The sequence below is a fragment of the Mandrillus leucophaeus genome, unplaced genomic scaffold (assembly GCF_000951045.1).
Source record: "Mandrillus leucophaeus isolate KB7577 unplaced genomic scaffold, Mleu.le_1.0 Scaffold686, whole genome shotgun sequence".
Lineage (NCBI taxonomy): Eukaryota > Metazoa > Chordata > Mammalia > Primates > Cercopithecidae > Mandrillus > Mandrillus leucophaeus.
The window spans coordinates 125722-144762 of record NW_012107430.1 but is presented as its reverse complement, the minus strand read 5'-3'; the positions used below and the strand labels follow the sequence as shown (position 1 = coordinate 144762).

The 19041-nt window shown below is 39.6% G+C and overlaps 1 protein-coding gene across 2 annotated transcripts in view; it reads left to right on the top strand.

The window, feature by feature from the left end:
- Window positions 1-18395, top strand: part of LOC105555444 (liprin-beta-1) — a 179148-nt gene extending 160753 nt beyond the window's left edge. The window contains exons 18-30 of one of the 2 annotated variants that reach the window (XM_012002400.1): window positions 1618-1789; window positions 2255-2287; window positions 4651-4801; window positions 5093-5221; window positions 6705-6855; window positions 7533-7644; window positions 7761-7849; window positions 12622-12744; window positions 13558-13683; window positions 14271-14459; window positions 16986-17165; window positions 17833-17898; window positions 18036-18395. In XM_012002400.1, coding sequence (XP_011857790.1) covers window positions 1618-1789; window positions 2255-2287; window positions 4651-4801; window positions 5093-5221; window positions 6705-6855; window positions 7533-7644; window positions 7761-7849; window positions 12622-12744; window positions 13558-13683; window positions 14271-14459; window positions 16986-17165; window positions 17833-17898; window positions 18036-18122 — 1608 coding nt within the window. In that variant the 3' untranslated portion in view covers window positions 18123-18395. The remainder of the gene's footprint in view (window positions 1-1617; window positions 1790-2254; window positions 2288-4650; window positions 4802-5092; window positions 5222-6704; window positions 6856-7532; window positions 7645-7760; window positions 7850-12621; window positions 12745-13557; window positions 13684-14270; window positions 14460-16985; window positions 17166-17832; window positions 17899-18035) is intronic. The other variant, XM_012002401.1, reaches the window with a different exon arrangement.
- The last annotated feature ends 646 nt before the right edge of the window (window positions 18396-19041 follow it).

The window sequence follows — 19041 nt, the reverse complement described above, 5'->3', positions numbered from 1 at the left end:
AGATTGTATCACTTTGTCAGCCAGGCTGAAGTGCAATGATGCAATTAAAACTCACTGTAGCCTCAATTTCCTGTGCTTAGGTGATCCTCCCACCTCAGCCTTTCAAGTAGCTGGGATTGCAGGCATGCACCACTATACTGGGCTGTTTTTTTTTTTTTTTTTCTTTTTTAAAGTACAGATGAGATCTTGTTATGTTGCCCGGGCTGATCTTGAACTCCTGAGCTCAAGTAATCCACCCACCTCTGCCTTTCAAAGTCCTGGGATTACACGCATGAGCCACTGTGCCTGTTCTGTCCTCTGATTTTCTGTCATTAACCTTGCAAAGATTACAGCTTGATAGGCTACTTCCAGATCCAGTCTCTTGACTGTTGGCTCTTAGTGCCAGAGTTATATATGGACAGAACTGACAAAGCAGCTAGTGGCAACAGCTATAATTAAAATCCTTTTTGTCTTTTCAGTTCAATAAGTGGTTAAATGATTTTGACGTCATTGTTGAGCCAGGGATAATAATACCACTAAATGGTGCCATCTATAAACTTTTGGTTTCTGTGAGCTATAGATATATAGAGTAAAATAACCTAAAATACCTATATCCCCTCACCCTTCTCTCTGCTTCTGCAAAAAAAGAAGCAGAGGGCAAGAATTATTTCTACTTCTGCAAAAAAAAAAAAAAAAAAAAAACAGAGGGCAAGAATTATTAAAGAAATGAGAACAAGAAGACAAAAGCATCTTTGTATAAAGTGTGAAGAATATACAGTGGGGAAAGGACACCCACTTCAGTAAATGGTGCTGGGAAAATTAGATATCCGTATGTAGAAGAACGAAAGTGGACTCCCCCTGTCACCAAATCAACAAAAATCAACTCAAGATGGATTAAGAACTTACATATAAGGCCAGAAACTATAAGACTGCTAGATGAAAACAGGGAAGCACTTCAGGACATTGGTCTAGGCAAAGCATCTTTGTATAAATACTGAGATAATATAACATGCTGTGTTACAGCCAGCTCTAATTGCCAATTCAAAGAACCAAAAAGCTCAAAATAAAGTTGCTCGCTGTGCCTTCATTTTATTATTCTTTGAGGAGAATATTTCAAATAACTGGAGTAGGGTCTCCTTCTACTGCTGGTGTAGAAGTTTGGACTAATGCCTGCTTTGTAAAATAATTAATATTATATTGGGCTTCTATTGGCATAGTTATAATATAAGAATATAAACTGTATTATAGCTAAATCCATGTCATAGTTGTTGGAAAAGTCAGAAATCTGCTGCCATTATTCTGGTTATGTAATGTCTCCATGTCTTTTGAGGAATGAGGCAAACAAAATTTAAGAATTTTTGTAGCCTAAATATTTAAAGCCCTAAACAGATTGATCCTAGATTAGTGATGAACATGTTTTCCTTGTTGCTTTTGTTGTTGTTTCTTAAGTAGCTTTCAGAATTGATTTTTTTTTTCAACTTCTGATAAGGCGTTTGACGTTGGCGATCGATGTGCTAGTTCAGTTTTTCTTTTGAATAAACTCATGGATGTGGCGTGAGTGAGTGTTTGCTGTTAGCCTGGCATGTGCTGAGGATGCTGCACCTGAACGCTGTTTCACTATTCTTATCTGCCTCTCAGGACAGAGCTCCGGCAGAAAGCAGGCCATTTGGGACCCTTCCTCCCAGACCCTCAGGGCAGGACACCTCCATGGACGACAACCCCTTCGGCACTCGAAAAGTCAGATCTTCCTTTGGCCGGGGCTTTTTTAAAATCAAAAGTAACAAGAGAACAGCAAGTGCACCAAACTTGGGTATGTACGGCCAAAATGCCTTTGCCCTGATTCTTCCACAAGGAGGAAGAAAGCAGTGTCTTCCCTTCCCTTATTCCCTCATTCACTGATTCCTTTCTCTTTCTCAGAAACGAAGGTGAATGACTTAGGGGGGATTTAGCAAAAAATGCCTCAGTGGATTTAATTTAGTGTTGTGAAGATATATAGACTCTCACCCTGCTCTCTCCTGTGGTATAAACTTAGTGGAAAGACCTAAAATCATGATTCCCTTTGACTTCATCATGGAGTTTCCCATCTGTTGTGACAGTGGATAAATTAACATTGACGCTGAGCCTGTGTGTAACATCGGAAGCACGGTGTGCCGCATGCCTCTCCTCCACAGTGTGTATTTGGTGAGGAGGAGTCTGATCTGTGTTTCATTTTGTCATCTCTGTGTTCTCTCCATTGGGCTGCGTGTGATTGTGTGCGTTGTTGGGATATCTGAAGATCGTAAACGAAGTGCCAGTGCACCCACCTTAGGTATTGTACCCCTGCATGCCAGCCTTCACCAGCACTGTGCTCCAAACCAATCTAATCCCTGCTCTTGGCATCTGTGATCTCTAGAAAGCGATCTGACAGCAATCAGAAAATGTAGTTCTCTATTCCAGAGTGTTCTTTCCACCTTCTGCTGAAAAGGACGCTGTAGAGGCTTTGCTTCCAAGCCTAAACGCTGTTTTAACCAATGCTAGTAACACTCACTGTGTGAATAGCTTTGAGAGGACCTAGAGGTGTGCAGCGTTCCTTAGAGTGCAGGGCAGGAATGTCCTGGCATTGTACATTGCAGCTCTTTCAGCCTTGAAGTGCATATTACCACACACTAACTCCCAGGTCCTTGCAGTCCATTCTCCATGCTTACATTTCTCCCAGCCTCCAAAAAGAAATTTTTTTAGCCATATAAGGAAGTTTATAGAAGACTTGGAATATTATAGTTTTAGGCTTACTTCTCTTAGGGGAACATTCTTCTGACGTTTTACTACTTTGAAGATGGAGATAATATTTAGTGATGACAGAAGCAACTTTACTTGATATCTGAGGCGTTACCCCACAAAGTGATTTTAGAAAAGAGGCAACTTAGTTTTCCTCTTTGTAAGGCAGGGCACCAATTGGGGGAAAAGCTCTCAAAATAAAAAAGAGAAATATGGTAGCTTTAAGATGAGAATAAGCTAGGCAGCATTTTCAGGGGCACCTGTACCCATCATGGTTGAAGGATTTGAATTGGGAAAGTTCCTTTGGGTTTTTCCAAAAGGTGCTGTTACCTTGTATAGATATCTACCTATCTATTCACGTGGACCAGCAAACAGGACTTCTCTCTCTATAGAGATAAATGTCTAGAATGAACACTGGATGCATAAAATAAACTGATCTATTCAGACAACTATTTTCAAATAGTTTTTTTTTTGCATCTTTCTTAGAACTGTTTTGTTAATGCTAAGAGGTAAATGCTGCTTATTATAACCTATAATCACAGCTCTGCTTTGTAGAAAAATCAACTTTCTGCAACTTGTAGATCTTGCTGAAACACTGTTCCTGTGATTTTAGTACAACTTTTACTTTCCTTTATAAAGTATAAAATCTCACTAGTTTTATACTTAGTATGGGATTGTTCACTAAGGGACAGCTAAAAGAACTGAAATAGTTAATGCTTGGATATCTGAGAGTGGCAACTGTGGATGTGCTTCTTTTAAGGTAAAATCAACAGGCACTTATTTTATGTCAAAAGAAAAATTATGCATATCCAGGTCACTCTTCTCTCAGTGCCTAGGATTTAATTGGAATACATTTCATAAATAAAGAATTGCTGGAACTGGGTAACTGATTTGATATAAATGCCAAAGGAGAAGGAGTAAAAGGAAAATGACAGAGTTTGAGCTACAGTAACAGAAACAGTATTAGTTAATATTAACCAAATAACAAATAAGAACATTTAAGAGAGGAGGCCAGGCGAGGTGGCTCACGCCCTTAATCCCAGCACTTTAGGAGACCGAAGTGGGTGGATCACCAGGTCAGGAGTTCAAGACCAGCCTGGCCAAGATGGTGAAACCCCGTCTCTACTAAAAATACAAAAATTAGCCAGGCGTGGTGGCGGGTGCCTGTAATCCCAGTTACCTGGGACACTGAGGCAGAGAATTGCTTGAACCCAGTAGGCGGAGGTTGCAGTAAGCCGAGATCGCACCACTGCACTCCAGCCTGGGCAACAGAGCGAGACTCTGTCTCAAAAAAAAAAAAAAAAAAAAATTTGAGAGAGGAGAAGACTCTCGGGGAAATTGGATGAGTTTGTGAAGTCCCAGATGTCCCGACACACTGAATTGGGAATATCACAGGCATTTAGATACAGGACCTGGAGAGAGAGATTGGGCCCAGAGATTTTGATCCGCTAGAGGGCGCTTAGAACAGAATCTTAAAGTGGCATGGGGGAAGAAAAAAAAGCAGGAGTGCTACAGCAAAGACACTATCAGATGGCAGATATAGGAGTGGTCATGTCAAGAAGCCAGAGGAGATGATTTTGAAGGATGTAGGAGGTAATCAACAGTACCACGTGCTATGGAAAGATTGGGAATAATTCCATCATGAATTCAAATCACTCAAGGAAAGAATGTGGCAATCCTATCACCCTCTTTTAATCTCCAAAGGCTTGTAATTTTATTAACTTTAAACACAGTAAACTATGGAGCAGAACATATATGTGTGTTCCATTTCTAATATTTACAAAGTGCTCTTTGTAAATTACTGATTTATAGACCAACAGAAGAATTCTTAATAGTTCTAGAACCAAGAAGATTAACATCTTATCATGTTCATTCCATATTTTAAAATTCGTTGTCTGTATTCTGCTCTTGGAGTAGCTGAAACAGAAAAAGAGACAGCAGAGCACCTAGATCTGGCTGGTGCTTCTTCTCGGCCAAAAGATTCACAGAGGAACAGTCCCTTCCAGATACCACCTCCATCTCCAGATTCCAAAAAGAAATCCAGAGGTATCATGAAACTCTTTGGAAAGTAAGTAAAGCAGTGAACAAGTAGAGTGGGCCCTGTCTTACATGTTGCTTAAAGTGGCTGGAAATGGGTATGGACTTGTAAGGCCTTTGTATTCCTCTTATGGAAGGAAGTTTGGATTATGATGTGGGATTTATTAACTCATTGGATCTTAGTTAAAGTTTAAATTTAAATGTCTATGTTAATGACACAGAGGATTAGTTCCAGTAGCTGTACTAGTTAAAAATTCTCTGATTAACAAGCCTAAGGCCTCTTCAGGTCTAATACTGGCCATGTGTGTTATGTCTTCTTCAGACTTAGGAGAAGTCAATCAACTACATTCAACCCAGATGACATGTCTGAGCCTGAATTCAAAAGAGGAGGGACAAGGGCAACCGCGGGACCCCGACTGGGTTGGTCTCGAGACTTGGGACAGTCTAACAAGTAAGAAGAACCAACTGATAGACTTTTGCATCTCTGCCAAGCATCATAGCCTCATGAGTCCTGCAGTGTTAGTACTGTCATGGGGTTAAACAAAGTCATTGCTTAATGCTGTGCCTAGTGAAAGGGGACATCATCTTTAGAGCAGTGCAATTTGTCAGTGGTTGATGAACATACAGAAGGTGAGGGCTGTGTGAACTAGGGGAGAGGCCAGAGCTAAAGTGTCAGCAGCATCTGTGTTAGAATGGCTCTCAGACTTAAATTTTACATAGACGGTAATTATAAGTACTCTAAAGCATAGCTTTGGAAAGATGGGATATTTACATGAGAGTATGTTCTAGATCAGACCACTTGGATTTGCTTTCTGGCCTTACCACTTTCTACCATCTGGGTGACCTTGAGCAACAGCTTCCAGGCCCTGTGTCTCAGTTTTCTCATCATCAGAATTAGTGCCTACTCCAAAAGCTGATCGTGAAGATTAAATAAGTTAATATGTGTTAAATATTTGGCAGATAGTAACTACTCAAGAAACATTAGTATATAACAGAATCTATGAAAGTACTTAAAGACAAAAATTCTATCAGAATCCTTATATTTATCAGGACTAGATAATATTTTATCCATTAAGATTCTAAGAACTGCTCTGACACTCTTACCAAAGTTGAGGGCTGGCTTAGAACTACTACATTGACTCACTGTGTATAAAAGGGTGGGGTTGGCAAACATAAAGTACAAGGCATTGATACCAAATATTTTAACAGTATAATAGACTAGAAACCCTTTAAATACAGCCCCTCCCATACAGGTGGAACACTGGACATAGGTTACATCAAGGAGGAAACCCTCTTTGGCCTTCTTCAAATACCAAACAGTTTCATTTGCCATATGTTGTCTTTGAACACAGTAGAGCTCCTTGTGCTATTTTAAAAAAGCACATGCATCTTCCCCTCCGCACCCTGTCCCCACCGCGGAACAAGAACACTATCTGTGTATCTTAAGTAAAAGAAAACAGGAATTTTGCTTTGATTGTTTCCTACACTTAGTGACAACATATTGCCCTCTTCTCATTGGTTACCATATGGAAATAAACCATAATTCTGCTAAAGTTAGTTCAAATTAGACTTAAATTTCTTTCACTCCAACTGAGTTTCCTGTTTGGGAATCCAGTCTTCAGACAACATTGGTTGAAACTGATACAGTGACTTATGTTTTTCCAATTTAGTCTTTTTCTGTAGAACTTGTTCTTGCTCTGTCACATTAAATCTTTTGTGGTTTCATTTGAAATGAGACAGTGGTCTTAGAAGATAACTTTCAACTCCAGTACCAGTTGTTCCTCCAATGTATACTAAAAATTAAGCTTTTCGTGGTCAAATGTGTATCACCAGGGAATGTCCATGTCTATTGAATGTATAGTTGTTTAAAACTCATGATAAGCCACAGGATTGGCTTTGGATTATTTTTCATGCAATTACTCATTTTCCTGTAGTGACTTGGATATGCCATTTGCCAAGTGGACCAAGGAGCAGGTTTGCAATTGGCTGATGGAACAGGGCTTGGGCTCCTACCTGAATTCTGGCAAGCACTGGATTGCATCTGGCCAAACGCTTTTGCAGGCTTCTCAACAAGATCTAGAGAAGGTGACTGCTTCTCTATTTTGTTCACACAATGAATACTGAGAAGAAGACAATGTAGGGTTGTTTTATAGTCCAGAAAGGGCCATGAGTGAAGCCAGTAAATACTCTCTAAATAAAAATTTGGGTTTTCAGTTGCTTCATGCTTATTTTTTTCTGATGGTCTTGGGAGGACCTGGTCTTGATGATTCCTTATGGAACACTTAAGCCATTGGGCATTTTAATGAAAAATAATTGCATAAGCATAATTAAGTTCATATTTCTCGAAATCATTATATGGCTTTATCATTGGCCTATTTTCTCAGTGTAATATATGCAATGCACTTTGCAAAAGGAAAAAAAAAGCACCCTACAATTTATGTCTAATAATTTAACATTTCTTCCCAATTATTTAATATTTTGCACAAAATAAGAGTCAAATTCTTTTTATGCATGCCACAGTTCCTAGCTTACAAAGAAAAGGAGTCACTAGGGAATGCCTAACACGCCCCTAAGCTAATTGTGGTGGTCTTGGCTTTTCAGGGACCTTCGTTCTACAGCACTTTACTAGCGCAAGTTAGGATTGTAATTTAGTATTGAATTGGATCTTTAGTGCTAGCTTCATTTTGGAGAAATTTGCATCCTTTGCCAGTGGCACCCAGCCTATATAGATAGAATTATAAAGTCAATGTTTATTGTTTCAGGAACTTGGAATCAAGCATTCACTTCATCGAAAGAAACTCCAGCTGGCACTCCAAGCCCTGGGATCTGAAGAAGAAACCAATCACGGGAAGCTGGATTTCAACTGGGTCACTAGTAAGAAGTTTTTATTCTAACAAAATGAAATAATTATATATATAGCTGCTTTTTCTTTTTAATCACAAGAACAGGTGTTTTGTGGCACGGTAGCAACACTGGCCTCTCTCTTTTAGGATGGTTGGATGACATTGGCCTCCCTCAATATAAGACCCAGTTTGATGAAGGCCGGGTTGATGGTCGAATGCTACATTACATGACTGTTGTAAGTGACTCACTCCTGGGGTTTGGGGGAGGAAATCTTTTTTCTCGAAAAACGCAGAAATTGAGTAAGCCAAACACAATGTAGTGATTACACCAGAGTTTGAAGCTGTTGCTTGAACTTGAGGAGAGTGGCGGGCATATTTCCTGTGAAGTTGAAGTTGTAGCATTTGGTGATTGTGACTGAACAGCCTTGGGATAATTTGAAACCCCAATTTAAGCTAAGTGAAGCCTAATTTAAACTAAGCTCTCCAGAAAGTTGATTTTATATGTAACACATTCAACAATGTAAATACTGAAGTGTGTACTTTGAATGGGTACATTTTATGGTATGTAAATTATATCTCATAAAAAAAATATATATTTTTTTTTATTTCTTTTGAGATGGAGTCTTGCACGGTCGCCCAGGCTGGAGTGCAATGGCACAATCTCAGCTCACTGCAAGCTCCACCTCCCAGGTTCAAGCCATCCTCCTGCCTCAGCCACTTGAGTAGCTGGGACTACAGGCCCATGCCACCATACCCAGCTAATTTTTTTGTATTTTTAGTAGAGACGGAGTTTCGCCACGTTGGCTAGCTGGTCTCAAACTTCTGACCTCAAGTGACCTGCCTGCCTCGGCCTCCCAAAGTGCTGGGATTATAGGCATGAGCCACCACGCCCAGCCCAAAGATATTTTTTAAATAGAATATACAGTTTTTAAGCCCAAGCTGTTTCTAAGTTATGCGTTTCTATGTGCAGTGACCATTTGGAAGAGCCCACGCTTTTGACCTGACATCTTCCAGGACTTGTCTTCTCCCTACCTTTCCACTCTGGACAACTGTTACCTGAAACCCTATCACCCGTCTCACTTCAGCCCGGTTCTGCTACAGCAGGAGTTAACTGGGGTTAAAGGAGGCGGGAGGAAGGCTAGACTTCCACTCTGGTTCCTTCATTATGGTACATTTCTAGCCTTCCAGCCAGTGTGTAGGACTATTCCCTGCTTGACAGCAGTGGGAAAGATGGATTCCAGGAGAACTTTGTTTTAGGTTCCATACCACTATTAATATTCTACTTAAAATTCTCTTATTTTATGTTTTTAAATTTATTTTTAATTTTTTAATTTTTGAGACGGAGTCTCGCTCTGTCGCCCAGGCTGGAGTGCAGTGGCGTGATCTGGGCTCACTGCAAGCTCCCCTTCCTTCCTGGGTTCACGCCCTTCTCTTGCCTCAGCCTCCCGAGTAGCCGGGACTACAGGCACCCGCCACCAATGCCCGGCTAATTTTTTGTGTTTTTAATAGAGACGGGGTTTCACCGTGTTAGCCAGGATGGTCTCCATCTCCTGACCTCATTATCCACCCGCCTCAGCCTCCCAAAGTGCTGGGATTACAGGCGTGAGCCACCGCGCCCAACCATGTTCTACTTAAAATTCTTTTATTCATTTATTTATTTTGGAGACGGAGTCTCACTCTGTCGCCCGCGCTGGAGTGCAGTGGCGCAACCTCCGCCTCCCGGGTTCAAGTGATTCTCCTGCCTCAGCCTCCTGAGTAGCTGGGATTACTGGTGTGCACCACTGCACCCAGCTAATTTTTGTATTTTTGGTGGAGACGGAGTTTCGCCATGTTGTCCAGGCTGGTCTGGAACTTACGACCTCAGGAGATCCACCTGCCCCAGCCTCCCAAAGTGCTGGGATTACAGGTGTGAGCCACTGTGCCCAGCCTAAAATTACTTTATTTAAACAGCTTTTTGTGAAGTAGGCTTTGGACCCAACTACCCTAAGTATAATCTTTTTCAAATAAGTGGAAGGTTTTAAACAGCCAACTTAAGTAGGCATTTCTCAATATCAAAAAAGTTGGAGTTCAGTTCATGGATTTTTCTTCTCTATCATTGAACCCAAGCCCCTTACCTTGATGGGCACATCATGTAAACCTGCATGAAATAATACAATATGTGTAGTATGTTGCACGTTTACTATGTGTCAAACATCCTTTTAAGCATTTTGCTCGTATTAATACTGGATTCTCAACAACCCTTTTAGTTAATATTACTAATTTTATTATAGTGTGTATAATATATATTAAAAAGTTTTTTAAACTTTTTATTTTAAAATAATTTTAGATTTACGGAGGAGTTGCCAAAGATAGAATTCTGTATACCTTTCACTCAGCTTCGTCTAATGTTAACATATTATACAATCATGATTACATTCCTCAAAACTAAGAAATTAATGTAGATGTTAATACAGTCAACTAAACTGAAGACTTTATTCACATTTCACCAGTTTGTCCAGTAAGATCCTTCTTCTGTTCCAGGATCTAATCTGGGGCACCACATTAAAAAACACATTTTGTGACTTAGGACTTCTGGGGTCAAATTTTCCAGGCTCATTTACTCTTTTATAGCCATTTCATATATGCTGCTTGTGATTTTAAGCTTGAATTTGTTCACATATGTACTATATAATTATATAATACTATATATACATAGTATTATACACACATATGTAATACTATAGATACACAGAGTATGTGTGTGTATATATACATACATGTGTGTATATATACGTACACATATGTGTATATGTATGTGTGTATATATGTGTATGTGTATCTACATATACACACACACACATACTCTGTGTATCTATAGTATTATAATACTATTATTATCCCTACTTTTTTACATGTATAAAGGAAGGAATCCAGATATTGGGTAACTTGGTAGCCAACTTTCCACAGTTAGCAATAGAAAGTCGGAGAGAGTTTGAACTCAGGCTGTTTCAAGATCCCTGCTTTTAATAGCTCATGATTATGACTAGAACACATTCAGTAAATATTTGCCTCCCTATCTAGGTGTGAGTATGTTCACCCTGAGAATGTGAACAAATTCAAGCTTAAAATCACAAGAAACATCTGTGAAATGGCTATAAAAGAGTAAATGACCCTGGAAAATTTGACCCTAGAAGTCCTAAGTCACAAAATATGTATTTTAATGTGGATTAGATCCTGGAACGGGAAAAGGACTTTACTGGACAAACTGGTGAAATGTGAATAAAGTCTGCAGTTTAGTCGATGTTATTATCATCCACATTAATTTCTTCGTGTTGACGAATGTAATCATGATTATGTAAGATATTAACATTAGAGGAAGCTGAGTGAAAGGTATATAGGATTCTGTTCTATCTTTAGCAACTCCTCCACAAATTTAAAATTATTTTAAAATTAAAAGTTTTTAAAAATCCAGAATTAAGAAGAAAATCACCCATAAAAAAGTCCGTTTTGACATAAAACTGTCTCTGTTTAAAATCCTTCAAAGTATAAAGAATTTCAAAAACAATTAACATTTTAATCACACTGTAAACATTGTGCTTTCAGATATTTTTGAAGCTGATAGACTAGTTAGATGAAAATAGCTCACCCTGAAATGTTTGCAATGGGTGTCTCAATCCTAGATTAAAATAAGTACTTTTTGTAACATATGTTAAGATGCTACTTTTAAGGAATTACTCCAGAAAAACTTCAGGAAATAATTTTTGCCCAGTTAGTAGCCGCAAGGATATAAACTGATTAATATTTTTATTAAATATTTCTGTAGTAGATTACATTTTTTTCTTTCTTTCATGAGAAATGTTTTATCAGAAAGGTGTGTCTAAAATGGATGTTTTCCTTGTTTATTTTCTGGGTGTGTTCGGAAGTAGACTGGTGCTTATCTTAACACTGCCCCTAATATCACCTTCTTCTGAAATAATTTGTTTTGGTGTGTTTGGTATATTTGAAAATATTTCCAAGAGCCACAGACTGGTGAAGATTCTTCCTTGAAGGGAGGGGGGAGTTGACTGGCGATAGATAGATAGATCGATAGATAGATAGATAGATAGATAGATAGATAGATCGATCTAACTTATAACTTCATTTTTATTCTCTCTTAACTCTGACCAAAACCTTTGCAGTGATTGATATAGTTTTGCCAAAATTGTTCACAGTGTCTGCTAGATAAACCAAAATAATCTAGAGCTATTCAATAGCAGACAAGTCTTTACTAAAAAATAATCTAGAACTGGAGAATTATTAAGGTCAGGGAGTAGTATAACAAGAGCACTGTTCTGATTTTCCCCAAAACTATGACGTGCTTTAGTTCAGAAAAGCACGCCTTGGCTAGGAACGGTGGCTCAGGCCTGTAATCCCAGCTCTTTGGGAGGCTGAGGCTGGGGGACTCCTTGAGCTTATGAGTTTGAGATAGCCTGGTCAATATAGTGAGACCCTGTCTCTCCAAGAAAAAAAAAAAAAAAGAAAGAAAAGATGAAAAAAGAAAGCCAAGCCTTGATCATGTCCGCCAATAAGCATCATTTGCTCTTCGCTGTCTGCTGAAAGGAAATAGAGAGGGCAGTTTAGCCAATGCCTAAGTGCTTTATCCACAGATAAAGTTCCCAAAACTAAAGAGGAAAGAAATAAATTCCGTGTTTGTAGTATGTGCAGATCAAGTCAATGCAGATCACCTTTTGTAGTGACGCAGCAAGTGCTTGTCAAACTGTGGTTTTCAGAGCCCTGGGGTTCTGCAGTCCTATCTCAGAGCATCAGGAAGAGAGAGAAACAGGTGGAAGGCAGCTTCATTGGCAAAAAATACTAATTTGGGGTTTTGGGGAAGATTTTGTTCCAAATGGGAAAGTGGGTTCTGACAAGCCCTTGGGGCATATTGGTTTGAGGGGCTCTTCTCCGTTTACTCCAGTTTTCTGAGATTCCCAAGAAAGTCCCCCTGCTACAGGCCAGCACAGTGAACTCCTCCTTTTGTTCTTTTTCGCAGGATGATTTACTGTCTTTGAAGGTTGTGAGTGTGCTACACCACCTCAGTATCAAAAGGGCCATCCAGGTCCTGAGGATCAATAACTTTGAACCAAACTGTCTACGGAGGCGGCCATCTGATGAGGTAGCGTTTTAAGATTGAGGTTTATAAGCATGCACTTCCCAGGCATGGGACTGTCCATATGTCAAAACTAAGAGCCATTTTTCTTGGAGCTTGCAGGAAAAGTCTTAAAATTCAGCCTCATTTACTTCTTAGGCTTTTTCTGTATTCCTTCCTTTTCTCTCCATGATGGTTCCACTCGTATAACTAAAGCTAAGGGTTCATTTTCAGTTATGCTTCTTCCTTTTGTTGGGTGTATTTTTTTTCCTGATTCCCTAATCCACAGAGATAAATATCACTATAAAGACTTCCTTTTCTGGCCAAATGTAGTGGCTCATGCCTATAATCCCAGCACTTTGGGAGGCCAAGTCAGATGCATTCACTTGAGCCCACGAGATCAAGACCAGCTTGGGCAATATAGGTAGACCCTGTCTCTACAAAAATAATAGTAATAAAAAATTAGCCAGGCATGGTGGGTGCATGCTGGTGGTCCCAGCTACTCAGGAGGCTAAGGTCGGAGGATCTGCCCGAGCCTGGGAGATGGAGGCTGCAGTGAGCCCTGATTACACCACTACAACTCCAGCCTGGGTAAGAGAGTTAGACCCTGTCTTTAAAAAAAAAAAAAAAACAAAAAAAACACTTTCTTTTCTAAACCAATAGCTTTATTAGTATGTAAGAAAACTTGAAACACAAACTATGACAGAAATTCTTTAAAAGAGAATTTTTCCCTTTCTTTATGCATTTAGTGGGATGTTGAGTAACTGTACTCCATGGAGCAGACTTTTTAGACAGAAAATGCAATTTAATACTTAGGATCTTGGTTGTGTGTTCCCATAGAATACCATCGCCCCCTCAGAAGTTCAGAAGTGGACTAACCATCGAGTGATGGAGTGGCTGCGCTCCGTGGACTTGGCAGAATATGCCCCCAATCTCAGAGGCAGCGGTGTCCATGGTGGGCTCATGGTAAAGCTCTGATTTAATTTCAAACTGACTGACTTTGTTTCCTTTAGTCTAGTGAGTAGGATAGTATCAATTTTTGCTTATCATAATCCTAAAGTCATCTGACGCAACCCTCCTGCCCTATTTCTAGTAAATCTTTACTTTCAGAGTATTTGTATTGATATCTTATAACTCTGGATTGAATTTAAAGCCGGTTCTCTTTTATTGTCCTCTTTCATGTCAAATAACATGTAGCTTCTTCCTCTCATATGATCATGTTTGAAAACCCCTGCAAGGATGCAGATTGTATTTCTGCACATTGATATTGCATAAGGAGTTGGCTGCCACGGACAGCACCCCAGAGAGGTAGAGGACTGATATTGGGATGCCTGAATCCTGGATTTCAGGACCAGCTCTATCACTCACTAGCTTGGGCAAAATGGAGAAAAGATATGTAAATTAAAGATCAAAGTCCATATGGTGTCTACCTCACCAGGCTGTTGAGAGGATCATTGGAGATAACCTAAGAGAAAGAGCTTTGCAAATTATGAAGCACAATACAAACATGTATGATTTGTGGTGACTTTTGACAAGCTTATTTTTTTTAACAGGTTCTAGAGCCTCGTTTTAATGTAGAAACAATGGCTCAGTTGTTGAACATCCCACCCAATAAGACTTTGCTGCGAAGACATTTGGCCACTCATTTCAACCTTCTGATTGGGGCTGAGGCACAGCACCAGAAGCGAGATGCCATGGAGCTGCCGGATTATGTACTTCTAACAGCTACTGCCAAAGTGAAGGTTGGTTCAGGCTCATACAGTTTAATAATTGCTTGGCGCAAAGGCAACATTTTGTCTGTTACCTGGTTATTCTGTTTTCTGGGGTTTGCTAAGTTTTGTGGAGGGGTTCCTTACCAGCAGATGCAGGAATCCTCAGCGCTTAGTTGTTTTGGGAGAAAGATGTTGGCCAAGAGACAGTTCACAGATAGCAGAGAGCTTTATTGAAGGGAAATAGGGAGCAAAGAGCTTATTGTAAGAAAAAAAAACCATACAGGGGCTGATCCTGCAGGGAAAACAACAGGGTCGCAGTAGCAATGTTTATGTAAAGGGACAGTACACTCCAAAAACCGAGGCACAGCGGGCTGCTGAAAGAGAAAGAGGCCAGGAGTTCTGCGTCGGGTTTTTATGATGTCCAGTTTTTTCTTGAAGCTCTCGCCTCTGTGTTAAGTCCCTGCCTTTTTTATCTCGTTTTCCTGCTCCTGCCTTAAGTCCTTGCCTTTTCCCTGCCTAGTTCCCATCCTAGGTTTGTGGCACCCTCCCTTACTATAGTTGGTGCGCATGCGTGGGCTGGATGTTGGCTGCAATTCTACCTAAAGGCTGCATTGCTCATTCCCGCCGCCCCCAGGAAGGTTGTATAACAGTCAAATCTATATGTACTGTGCCGGCATTTCTCTTAGGCATTCTCCTTTGCCCTCTTGCCCTCTTTATCAGCATGCAGCTAGCTAAATTCTGGCAGGTGAACTGCAGAGTGAGTGATTACTGAGCATCTTAAGGGATGTTCCTTTCTCCATAGGTATTTCTCCTCCTCTCTGCTCATATGGAGCATGATGTATGTTTTGGGTGGTTTCTGGGGTGTGAGATTTTCCGGACTTCTCTTTTCTCAGCGGCTTCCCCTCATGTCTAGCTATCTGCCTACTCTAACAAATTGAAGAAACAGTTGACCCTTGAAGAACATGAGTTTGAATTGCACAGGTCCACTCCTACTCAGATTTTTTTTTTTTCAAGCAAATGTGGAGGGATGCAAAACCCACGTCTAGGGAGGCCCGACTTTTTAGGTACACGGGTACGCTGGACTTGAGTATGTACGGATTTTGGTATACATGGGGATCTTGGAACTAATGCTCTGTGTATACTGAGGGACAACTGAGTATATATCTTTTAAAAGTATAATAATTAAGAGAATGCACCCAGATAGCTCAGGCAGTAGAGCATCAGACTTTTAATCTGAGGGTCCAAGGTTCATGTCCCTTTTTGAGTGTTCCCTCTTAGGTGGGCATGGTGGCTCATGCCTGTAATCCCAGTGCATCGGGAAGCCAAGGCAGGAGGATCATGTGAGTCCAATAGTTCAAGGCTGCAGTGAGCTATGATTGAGCTATGAGCATGCCACTGCACTCCAGCCTGGGCAACAGAGCAAGATTCTGTCTCTAAAAAAATGATAATGAACGCATCATATTGGCTTCCACAATCCATGTATTGGCAGTGCAGAGAGTCCATAACTTGGGTCCAAATATTGATTGCAGTTGTTCTGTTTTTATAAATCAGGTGTAGAATAGAGATTTCTCTTGTACAGATTTAGCTTCTCTGGCTTATGATTGACCAGCCTTGTAAATAGGAAAAGATACTTTAAAAATGATTGAAGGTAGGCCAGAAGAGAATGGATATTTCCTAATTTACCTGGATTTATGGGTCATACCAAATTTAGATTACTTTTTCTTCTTTAAAATTAATCCTAGATTAACTCTTCTAAATATGTTATCTCAACCAACTTGTTGGGTTATGAGGTCCTCCAGAAATTTGCGCCAAAGTTCTTTTTAATTTTTTTTTTACCCCATCTATCTGCCTGAGTATCCAATGACCAAGATGGAGTTTCTCTTTTAAGTATCACTGAAGTTTCCTCTCCAGAAAATTCTTTTAGCAGTCACCAGTCCTGTTATGGAAGCAAAATAGGCATACAAGATAATTATAGCCTCACCCAAAGAAAAAATATAGTGAGGTCTATTCTATTTTGGTAATCTTAGATTGAAAAACCTTGCAAAATTGGATTCAGCCATGAGAAATCTCATTGCATTAAGTCCTGTCTAATCAAAACTATGAAGCCAGGTGCAGTGGCTTGTGCCTGTAGTTCCAGCTACTCTGGAGGCTGAGGCAGGAGGATCCCTTAAGCCCAGGAATTTGAGGCCAGCCTGGCAACATAGCAAGATTCTGTCTCTAAAAATAATCGTAGTGATGTAATCAAATTATTTTTGCCATATTTTGTTTATCACAGTGACTATTCAGCTAGTTGGCGTGAATAAGAGGAATAAGATTAATTTTCTGAGATTCATAACAAGGGTCATTTATCATTGCATCATTTATATGTCTGGGATGCCCTTTCATTTTTATCCAAATTTAAACATCCAGTTAATTTTCTCTCTACCATGGGGTAAATAATTAAATTACACATGTAGGAGGGAGGGGGTAATGCAAAAATAATTACATGTTATCAGTCCTTGATTGTACACATTTTATCAAATCCTTTGAATGTTTTTGTTTGCTTTTCTTTTAAAGCCAAAGAAGCTTGCCTTTAGCAATTTTGGGAATTTGAGAAAGAAGAAACAGGAAGATGGTGAAGAATATGTTTGTCCAATGGAATTGGGACAGGTATCAGGAAGTGCATCTAAGAAAGGATTTAAACCTGGTTTGGATATGCGCCTGTATGAGGAAGATGATTTGGACCGATTAGAGCAGGTAAATCCATTATATACCTTTTTTCAAGTGTTTCCATCATTCAGACACTAAATGGGAGCTTTGTATACTGTGTCTGATCGAGGACATCTTCTTCCAATAACTAAAAATACAGATAATAATGAAATAGTAGTGAACACTTAGAGATCGCTTATATGTTCCAGGCACCATCCTAAGCACTTAATGTATACTATGTTTGTGGTAACCTTAAGACATGGAGAGCATTGTTATTCTCATTTTGGAGATAAGGAAACTGAGGCACAGAGAGCTAAGTAACTTGCCCAAGGTCCCCAACCTGTCTCTTTGGCTCCAAAGCTTATGATATTTACCTATATTATGCCATCTCTGTATTAAAACATGTTAGGAATGGACAGGTTATTCTACCTAGCCTTTTCAGATTAAAGTCATGGGACTGCATATTTCCCTTCTAATCAACAATGCTTTGGTACTGTTAGCAAAGGCATTAGACTAGCTGTGTCAGTAAAGTGTCTCTTCTAATTTTTCACTTCCGATTGCAGTGGTGAAAGGAGATTATCACCAGAAGTGTTCTGTTGCTCCTACCCCATTCAGTGCTATTTGCATTATTTCCTCTTAGACTTTTGTTCCTCTCGCTGCACTTTCCCTGACATTGTGAAAACACCTATGTCATGTTATGGTTTGTTCTTTGCAGATGGAAGATTCAGAAGGGACAGTGAGACAGATAGGTGCATTCTCCGAAGGCATCAACAATCTGACAGTGAGTTTGTGAAATGAATTGAAAATGTTATTCTATAAATGTCTTTTAACAACCCCAGAGGACCACATGTCTCTTGGAGAATGTGTAGTTCTGAGCTCTTGGCTCTCAGTGTGACTCCCTGTCTCCTTGTTTTCCAGCACATGTTAAAGGAAGATGACATGTTTAAAGATTTTGCTGCCCGTTCCCCCAGTGCCAGCATTACAGATGAAGACTCAAACGTTTGACCGTAGCACCTGGAGGAACATTAGGAATGCTTAGTCTTTTTTCTACTTTCTTTTCCAAACACTCACAGTATATACAACAGGCAGCGGATTGTCTATTGTTTGTTGTTCCAACTTCTGCTGTTGAGAAGTTTAAACAGGAAGCAGGAGTAATGTGCCGATTCCGAAGTGGCCACAAAAAAATAAGACACTGGTGAATGAGAGTATAATTGTTTTTCTTCTATTTAATGTAAAAATCTGTGATATATTATATTTAAAGTGTTGCATTTAAGATGAGTATTTTACCAGAGTGTTTCCGTTCACATCCGCAGTATGGAGGATTTGGGGAACAGTAACCAGGATGTGAATGATTTTGTCACATCAGTGTTCACTGGAGCCACCTAAGTAGGACATTATGTGATTTCAGAATCAATATGTGGAACTTCTTTAAGCATTCAGTGTGCCCACTAAATGCCAGCCACACTTCCACTTGCCTCTTACTGTCTTATTTTTATATATTTTTCTAAATATATGTATATATACAGTACATAGAAAATAGAACATTTATTTTGTGACCTAAGGACGATGGTGAAAAGATCACGTTTTCTAAACAATCTGGTGATCAGAATGTTCATCTACCAGCTGGTTTCTGAAGAAGTCAGAATGATCTTTCTCCATACTGACTTTTAACAATGTTGATCATTGAGGCTAAATTAATATATATGAAATATTCCTTTTTGATGATACCACAAAATTGTTGAACAGTTTAAAAATTTCAACCTTAATCTTGGATCCCTTTACCTCATATGGAAGAACTTGAGGGACATTAGTATACTTTTTTTTTTTTAAGATGGAGTCTCGCTCTGTCACCTATGTTAGAGTGCTGTGGCATGATCTCGGCTCACTGCAACCTCCGCCTCCTGGGTTCAAGCCATTCTTTTGC